Consider the following 9362-nt stretch of genomic DNA (forward strand, 5'->3'; position numbering starts at 1 on the left):
TGTATAAATGTAAAAATCTTTGCCGTGCTTATTCCAATGATTCAATCGTCCTCGCGTGTGCACGAGATACTACTTTACGCTATCCGATATTTACGGAATAGAATATGTACAAATGGTCAATAGTGTATCAAATTCGTTCGCGTTTGAATTTCGCTAGAATAAATTACTCCCGGATCGAGAAGTTTCTCTTTACGAGAGTTCAACGCGATCGTATGAACTCTGTCGTGAGCAACGTACGAATCGTCACTTGCGTCTGAGTATAACAACTTGTTGATTGCGTTAAAAAAATTGTATAAAAAGGACGTAGTCGAGTTATATCAAGCGTTCGCATTGAGTTTAACATTCGGTCTTGATTTGAAACCTTGAGTCATGGCTGCCGCTATATCTGTCGTGGTACGACCTAACGTTTCGGGCAAGTACACTCTGAAACAGATAATAATTTCACGTCACGAATGCAGAATATCGCGCGTTGATTGATGATGATAAAAAAAAAAAAAAAAAATACTACGTACTGGTTTACTTGCACCAAGATCAGAATGATTCCAGCGAAGATTAGGAAGACGTACGGGCCTATCGCAGCTTGTAACAAGGGAAACATCATCCCAACGATGAAATTTCCTCCCCAATTGAACACGCTGCCTAACGACATAGCGGCGGATCTAGGACCGACGTCAAATAATTCAGAGCCGATAAAAAATGGTATAGGACCGAGACCGATGCCGTAAAATATGACGTACGCTAACACTGTGACGGTGCAAACCCATGGCATGAAGGAAGCTTTGTGCTGTAAAAGAGACGTGGAATATCGCTTAATGTTGCAAAGACTCGTGTTACACCATTAAAATATATTTAATACTGTTAATATTGTTTACTTACGATTAGTGCGATAGAGAGACGCAGAACAATAAGGCATCCTATGCATAAGTAACAGCTTAAGAAAAGTACTTTTCTTCTGCTGAATAACGACATTATCAGCACGGAGATAACTGCCATTCCAATGTTCGCGACACCAGTGCCTAGAGTCGCGTATTGAGCACCGGTAATTCCTAAACCAGCCCCGAGAAATATCGTATTCGAGTAGTAAAAAACAGCGTTAATGCCGCTGAGCTGCTGACCGAATTGCATGAAGCACACTAAGAATAAAGGTAGTCTTACAGTCGGCTCTTTCAACACACGCTTGATATCCCACGTCTCGCTTGTTGATCTCATTGCTAGTTCCTCTTGCAAACTAGTAATCTCGCTTTGTAAAAGCATTATATCCATATTGCGTAAACGACTGAGTTCTAAAAGAAATCAAAATTCAAGATAAAAAAAAAGTAAAGGTAAAATATTGATAGAAAAACAATTTAAAATTTATAAATACGGATGATCTTCCGTGAAATATTTCACGTACCTTTAAGAGCCTTTCCCTGCTCTCCTCTAATTATGTACAGATACTTCGGACTTTCAGGCAAAACGATAGTCAGTAATAAGGCAACGAGGCAGAGTGGTGAGAAAGATGCAAGCATAATGTGCCAGGATTCCGGTGTACCTAGGACATTTTCGAGCCCGGCGATCTGGCCCATCAGCACGCCGCAGGTGATGCCCAGCTGACATAAGACTCCGACGGCGCCTCTTAATTTCAAAGGCGCTATTTCTGTCATGTACATCGGGAGCAAAGCAGTAGCTAGACCGCCGGAAAGTCCTACAAATATTTATTCAAAAAAAATACATTACACGGAAATTCGAAAGTCGATGTGGAGAGAAAAAAAAAAAAAAAAAAATTGCTCGACTCACCGACGGCCACTCGACCAATGAGAAAAAGTTCAACCGAGTTCGTGACTCGCACGAGTAAAAACAGAACAGCTCCTATAATACCGCAAAGATTTCCAGCGCACAGCGCGTTTTTTCTTCCGAATTTGTCGCTGAGCCAGCTGGCGATTAAAGATCCTGATACACCTCCGATAAGGAAGATCGATACTACAGTGGACCATAGTATCTGGAGCTCGTAGCTCGACATTTGTACGTTGTACCTTTCTCGAATGCTATCGTTGCAAAACGATTGCATAAGCTGCAAGTAATTATATAATAAATTATAATTTCAGGTAATATTGCGGTTGGTGGAATTACGTAATGGTTCTACTACGAACATGAGCAGGATTGTTCATGACACCTATGTTATATCCTGCTGGCAATGCTGATCCCAGGCAGCAAGTCGCACCGCCCAGAACCAGCAACGGGGTCCATCCACCGGGATCGGCATCGTGTGTATTACACTCCTATCAAAGAAATTACAAGATCAGAAGTCAGCCACGCTGTGAGAAGAGTGTTCTTTCTTCTCTCCTTTTAAGTGAAAGGTGAATGGTTTATTACGCATAAAAAAATATTTATTCTGCGTAACAAGAGCAACAACTTTCAGAAAATTATCTCTGTTAAATCTTACGGAGCTACTTTTATTCTTTGCTCAGTAATTTAGTCGCTCAACAAATGTAAATGACATATGCTTCGTGTACATATAAATCGTAACGTAATTTATAAACGTCACTTGCAGCATCTGTCGGCACGAGTTTTCATAATAATATGGAGATGCGTGAAGATGAATTCTGATAAATTTATATTACGACCGACTTATACAATAGAGTCCTAAGATATCAGTTTTACGTAACGGTTAGAAATAAAGAATAATGATAGTCTCGCTGGATTATATCGACGTAATTAATTGCAGCGAAATCTCCAATAAATATTTCTATTAATTTTTTTTTATTAATTTAATACCAGAAAAAAAAGGGAGTCTGATTTTTGGACATTTCGATATTTTTGATGTAACGTACGGACTTCACCAATCTCTTAAAAAAACCAAATTTACGATATGTAAAATCAGAAAACCATACCGCTCACATAATTAAGCATCGTAAGCAATATGAAGTGTGTTCTGCCACCCTCGTAGACCAATCAGTGATAACATGGAAAAGCCAGGACGGAATGATGGAACAAAATTCAATAAAACCACACACCATGGGCATACCTGTAAACTATTCAGATAGCCAACCATGCATTATTATAAATTTATCAAAGAATCGGAATGTACCCTGCGACAGTTTGTTTTAAGAATATAAACGGTGCACTCGCGCGCACACATACATAGAGACTCGTAAAAAGGAATGCCACACGAGAAATTCGCTGACGCAAAAACTTTCGTGAAATATTTTTTTGCATACAAGACGTCGATTTTTGAAAGAGCGCTCGTTATATACAAGATACTTATTCTAATGCAACAGTATTTTGCTGTAAAAACCAAACACCGTATACCAAAGCCTGTACCACTCGCAAAAGAATATACAGGCAACTATGACTGTATCAATAATTATTTTTTTAAAGTTTTGAGAAATAATATTAACCCCTTGACGTCCCAACGAATTACAGATAACTTTCTAATTGCGATCTATAACACAATATTCTATATATTCTAATCAATATAAATAACAGATAATTTGCATTTCTCTAACATTTTAATTTTTTTTACAGAAACATTTCGGATCCAAAGAGTTAAGCAGTGATCAACGAGAAAAAAAAAATAAAATAAAATACTTGCGGTCGAGGTTTTAAATATCTAAACCTGGGTCAAAATGGGAAAGTTAATTTTAAACACGACACCAGGCTGCGATGGAAAAGAAAAGCAAGAGTGGCAAGACTTACGGACTTCCGCGGTTCCCCGGCCAACGATTTCACCTTTGACACATCGATGCACAGTGCGGACGCGTCGGTCTCTGCAAGCATAAGGAAACGTTTGTACCGCGAGCAACCTCCACATCGAGTCGCGGACACGTGGACGCGTCCGAGATCGCGCGGCCAAGTGCATGTGAACGTGCAAAACGTTTCCCGAGGGGTGAGATGACGACGCGGTCGCATTTGCAGCCGGTTCGCCACATCCCGCAGAGATCGATCCAAATGACGCGTGAGAGGGTGGAAATAGCGCCGCGGCGTCGCATCCCCCGGATTCACCGATTCAATTTTCCTCCCTCGCCCGAGAATCCGGAGGCGCTCGCGAAAGAGGAAAGGCTGGCGGGAGTGAGTTTACCTATCGTCATGCCGCGACACGTGTCGCGGGCACCACTGACGATGACCCGTAGTGGACGGAAACGTTCTCCACTGTCGCAGAATACGTGCGTCGGATTAGGTTGGGGTGGAGAACGTCGCGCCGTAGGCGCCGCGCGTCGTTCAACCCTCCCCGTTCGCTAGGGGTGATAATTGCATGCATCCTATACTCGACAATGTTCCACGTTTCTTACACGCAGGCTATTTAACTTTTAAATCAATTGGCATCGCGTGACGAGGTTGTATTTAAAACAATCTCGAATTATTAGACTTAGAAAGACGTAACTTTCATTATAGTTTTTTTTTTAATTTAATCGGTTAAATTAGGAATACTGTACTGTTTTATTAATGTGGGTAGAGTTATTATTTTTTTTGTTGGATTATAAAATTAATGCAATGATTGAAAATTTATTTTTATATTCGCGTTGTGTTATACATTTTTTCTGTTGTTCTTAAATTATTAAAATAATTAATTTTGCGCGTGGACGAACAAGATAAAGATATAGAAAAAAAGGAAAAATGTAGAAAATAATAAATATTTTACTTTGAGGAATAAGACTAGTTTATGATAAATTTTAGTTCTCAGATTCTCGACTTGTAAATTTTAAAGCTTGGGCAAGTAGATCAGCCAAGATGCATTCTCGTCCGTTCAGATCGTTCCGATTTTTTTTTTCTCATTTCCTTCACTTCCTCCGCTAGTTCTCGAACACGAGACGACGTTCTTAAGGTTAGCCGATATATAGGGTGTCTAGAATAAAAACCTTAGTCTTATTTTTTTCTCAAATCTTTAAGAGTTTTCAACGAAAAAAAAAAAAAAAAAAAGTAATCGAGAAGTAATTAAATAATATTTTTAAACTAAATTTTTATTAAAACAAATATCTTTTAAACATCACTAAGTAAAATAAATCTTTGGAGCATTAAAAAAATTAATTTACATTTTTTTTGTTTTATTTTTTTTAGTATCATCTTCTACATCTATCAAACTTTAATTACCGCTAATTATCTGCTTGCAGTATGAACGTAAAAGCAGAAGAAATTAATTTCTGAATATGCAAGATAAAAGAAAAAGTGTTTAATGCATTTCATGAGATAAAGTTTATATTCCTGTACACCCTGTAAGTCGTACTCTCGCGTTCTTGCGTGGCTACACGAACACGCTGGCATGTGTAAACAAAGCATGACTTGCAAGTCAATAGAATTCCTGTCGATCCATAATTAACGTTCAACAACGAGTAAATATAACGTTACGAAACAAATCTCTAGGTGTAAGGTTACATCGCCGCTGCATCTTGATTGCTCAGTGTTTAAACTCTGCATGTCTCTTTTCGACATTTAAAATTTAAATGTACAAGATGTCTGGTTGCATAGTATTAAGTTCTTAAAGATAGATAGAATTCCAGTCGACAAGAAAGTCCCGTACCTGCTCAACCAGACATCTTGTACAAACCTGTTGCGGGGACCACGAGTGGAACCTGCATATTTCAAGATTTACGTTTTCTTTTTCTTTACTAATAACTGCGGAGTTAACTCTGCGAATCGAATGAACGGTCTACTTGTTCTTGATGTCACACGAGAAGTTTGTCTAGGTCTAGGTCAAGGAATATCGTTATCATCATTGCATTAATAAAAAATATATAAGAAGCATATGCGAATGACTAAATTTTAATTAACCGAACGAAACAATGTAAAAATAAACAAGCGATAGATTTTTCCAATGATTCGTTAGACATAAAGTTAAGCTTCGTCAGCGCTGAGCGTTTCTTACGACGTTTAATCTGTAAAGTACCGCAAAGTCGGATACAAAGAGCGTTGCGTCGGCGCCTCGGTTCTCGTCATGAAAATTCGTGGAGCAAAAATAGAACGTCCTCGCACGTGCACCGTGGTGCATGAGACGCACAATTGTGATGCGCTTTCGTTGCCACGAGTTCTCCAATTGCAAGGTAAATTACGTTGATACGTGGGAGCGAACGCGACGAAATAAAAACGACGATCCCGCATGACGCGCCAGGGTTCAAAGAATAAATATGTGACGTTCTTTAAACGAGTTTTGCGTAAAAATAACACTTGGAGCTCGCGGTGTGGCGACAAAACTCGCGTGCTTATCGCCTGCAGCGAATGACGTCATTTGCAAGATTCCGATGTCAACGTGAAAAGTATTTATGACGTTTTTATGAAAATTAACGGGAAAAATTTTTGTTAACAAGCGTCTATTAATCTGAAACGTACGGCGGCGCATTTTATGAAATTTTTTTGTTCCAACGAGCTCGTCGATTTTCAGTTCTTTGCGGTATGTAAAGTTCCTTATGGCGTTCTTGTTTCGTGTTTCAACTCCAAGACGTACCTTGGTTCTCGTCCATATCTTTTATAGTTCAACGCACGAACGGAGTTCACTTATTGTTAGTCGCGGCCGCTCGAGATTTTCAAGAGCACACGCAGTATCAACCGCTGTCGACGTAGACTGCAGTACGACTAACCGCTGTTGCGGTTCTTTGCTTTCAACCGCCGTCACGGCCACGAACGTTGGCCGGCGATAGCGATCGGAACAGTTAATACCGCTGTTCCGTTTGATTTAGACATAGCGTACAAAGGCAACGTTCGCGCACATATCTGACATAAAACGGCGCGTGCAGAGACTGCATGGGAACTTACTTTAAGAGATCTAGAGTGCAAGCCTGAGTTTGAACGAGAATTTTAATTAAAAATCTACAATGTAAGTGGAACAAAAATATAATATCAAATTTTTTCTTTTAAATTATTATAATACGGATTTATAATTAATGATATTTTTTAATGAAGAACTATCGACGCCTTGTAATTAATGACGTGTCGGGTTTCTAATTTCATAGCTAATTAACGATAACTATGCACGCATGTTAACAAAAAAATTTACTTTACCGCTTGAGGACATAGAAAGCAACTAATGCTTTCGCGAGATAATGCTTTATGTAAAAAAAAAGAAAAAAAAATTTATTTATCAATTATGTCGAGTGTTATTTATGAATCTTGCGAATACTTTGCAAGCATTAGTTCGATCAGTATGCAATCATGTTCATGTATCGATGCGTGATTAATATGATTTTATATTTGTAAGCAGTTTGCAGTTCGTCTTTCTTCAGTTTTTTTTTTTATTAATTTCGTCAGTCATACTTATTCATGACAAATGCACGATCGTGGCGAAATGCGATACAATCTCAATAAAAAATAAAAAAAAAATTACATTTATGCTAAAACGAGGATTTTAATTCTTTGCGAATGACGTAAAAGATATACGTCGGAAAAATAAGTCTTCGAAATACACAAGTGCATCTTGTGTTCTTTTACATTTTTTTTTATAGAATTTTTATTTACGTAATCCGAAAGAGTATCGCGATATATTGTTAATTGCGTTATTAACGGTAGAACAATCAATGTTAAAGTAATATTTTTAAATTTTACATTAAGAGATGCTTTTATTGAAATTTTCATTTACTTTTGTCGAGATAAAAGCATTGATATATATTCCCTTGCTAATTTTAATTGATCCTTGCTTTCACTTATATTGTTCTAGATACGATATCTATACAGATATCAATGTACTAATTAATTGTTAATTATTAGCTCCAGTATTAAGACACTCGTATGTTTTATATAGTACAACGCATTAATATAATACGTAATATTTTTCCATTTAATTTTTTTTATTTCTCTACGACTAAAGGCAAGCTGAACTTTGCTGTTTTACCACATATTCGTAAATTCGACTATTTCCCGAATTCGCTGAATATTTAGTTCCGACGTCTGTGATTAGATGGCATTATCAATTAGATAAGAACGAATACCTTATGAGTAACGAAGATAGGATACGTTCTTAGCATATCCCCGAACCCACAACTCCAATTTTTCTGTTATACCGACGTTGTGCAAGTTCGGGGATATGTATCATTAATCATAATTAAAAATTCCACATTATCTTCCTCGATCCTTATTGCGTACTTATTCGGTCTAAATTTAAATGCCTGAGCAACGTAATTAATATTGTTAACAAGTTTCGTAGGTAATGCAATTTTTAATTTTTTTATTTTTTACATATTTTACTTCAAACTGACCGGAAAGAAGTAGACTAGTGTACGCACTTTAAACGTGCGAAAGGATTTTTTATTTCGTGCAGCCAATTCGAAATAAATTGAAGACTACGAATGGGTGGTAAAGCAGGAAGGTTCCTCTTAATCGTTCGTCGCGGAGATATTTGTCGCCCGAGATGAGAAGTCTTTGTCCCCGTTCCGCGAGATTTACAACGCTGGACCCTCGTGGACCTCGGACACGTCGCGAGAGCTTGATCGATTTACTGCTCGCCCATGGCCGGCCGAGTAAATCTTTTTTACGAACGGTAATTATTTCTACTATATCATCCATCCAATAGCCGCGTGTACGAACGCGTTTATTTTAACGCCCGGCATATTTCACGGATTTGTTAAAATCGCAAGCCGTTCCGCCGCTCGTATCTTCCGTTTATTGCGTCTCGGAATTTGGCCCGCGTTATTCTCAGCCGCGCAAATCTGCAACCGTACACCACCGAGATTAAGGCTTCGGTTCGAAGGTGAGGAGGACTTTTTACAACGTTATTTCGCCGTTCGACGAGCAACGTCGAACGGGATAAATGTAGGGATTCCGGAGGAATCAATTTCCCACCCGTATGACGACTAGATTTTATTTTCGGGAAACTGCGCTCTTTCTCCGTCCCTAAATCGTACGATCCGCGCGTGGCGTTTAAACATTGTGGGAGTATTTTTTGGCACTGCACCCGAACTATGGGCCATTGTGCAAAATCCTGGGAAGATGCCAATGTAATACTTGATGTAACGTGAATTTATTGTTGTATACATTACTGTCGCAAATAAACAAACCGCGATCGTCACTCTTCGCGCGTTCTCCGCTGCGCTCGTTTTGTCGTCGGGATAACGTGATTTAGGCACGTTATTCATAATATCAATTTGGAAAGCGAGCTACTTTACGTGGCCGGACAAAAATAAATACCGATCTGTAATCGAAAAGAATTTAGAATGCCTGACGATCGCCTTGACATGATTGTCCAGTTCCAAAATGCACGAGTGTTTCGTTCTGAAAATATCGTTTTTAAAAATACACAAACTTTTTTCTGGCCTCGAGTCAGAGTCTCGGAAGCCGAATAAACAGAACGGAAAAGTAAATTAAACGTTTAAATCGGAAAAAAAAATGTTGGTAGTCCAGCGCGAAAGAAAAGGGAGGACCGTGTTTGAAGTGCTGGATTATCAATCGGCAAAATTCCTTAA

At 38.5% G+C, this 9362-nt stretch overlaps 1 protein-coding gene across 6 annotated transcripts in view; it reads right to left on the bottom strand.

Annotated features, from left to right (window-relative positions):
- Positions 1 to 45: 45 nt before the first annotated feature.
- LOC139108155 (solute carrier family 2, facilitated glucose transporter member 1) overlaps positions 46 to 9362 on the bottom strand; it is a 65182-nt gene continuing 55865 nt past the window's right edge. The window contains exons 1-8 of one of the 6 annotated variants that reach the window (XM_070666244.1): positions 6416 to 6635; positions 3676 to 3746; positions 2130 to 2258; positions 1777 to 2050; positions 1394 to 1684; positions 877 to 1283; positions 513 to 784; positions 46 to 423 (exon numbers count right to left, since the gene is read on the bottom strand). In XM_070666244.1, the coding sequence (XP_070522345.1) occupies positions 318 to 423; positions 513 to 784; positions 877 to 1283; positions 1394 to 1684; positions 1777 to 2050; positions 2130 to 2258; positions 3676 to 3746; positions 6416 to 6431 (1566 nt within the window). In that variant the 5' untranslated portion in view covers positions 6432 to 6635 and the 3' untranslated portion in view covers positions 46 to 317. Of the gene's footprint in view, positions 424 to 512; positions 785 to 876; positions 1284 to 1393; positions 1685 to 1776; positions 2051 to 2129; positions 2259 to 2870; positions 3487 to 3675; positions 4063 to 6415; positions 6636 to 9362 lie in introns of those variants that run through there. The other 5 variants (XM_070666245.1, XM_070666248.1, XM_070666243.1 and 2 more) reach the window with 5 other exon arrangements.

The sequence above is a fragment of the Cardiocondyla obscurior genome, linkage group LG14 (genome assembly GCF_019399895.1).
Source record: "Cardiocondyla obscurior isolate alpha-2009 linkage group LG14, Cobs3.1, whole genome shotgun sequence".
Classification (NCBI taxonomy): domain Eukaryota; kingdom Metazoa; phylum Arthropoda; class Insecta; order Hymenoptera; family Formicidae; genus Cardiocondyla; species Cardiocondyla obscurior.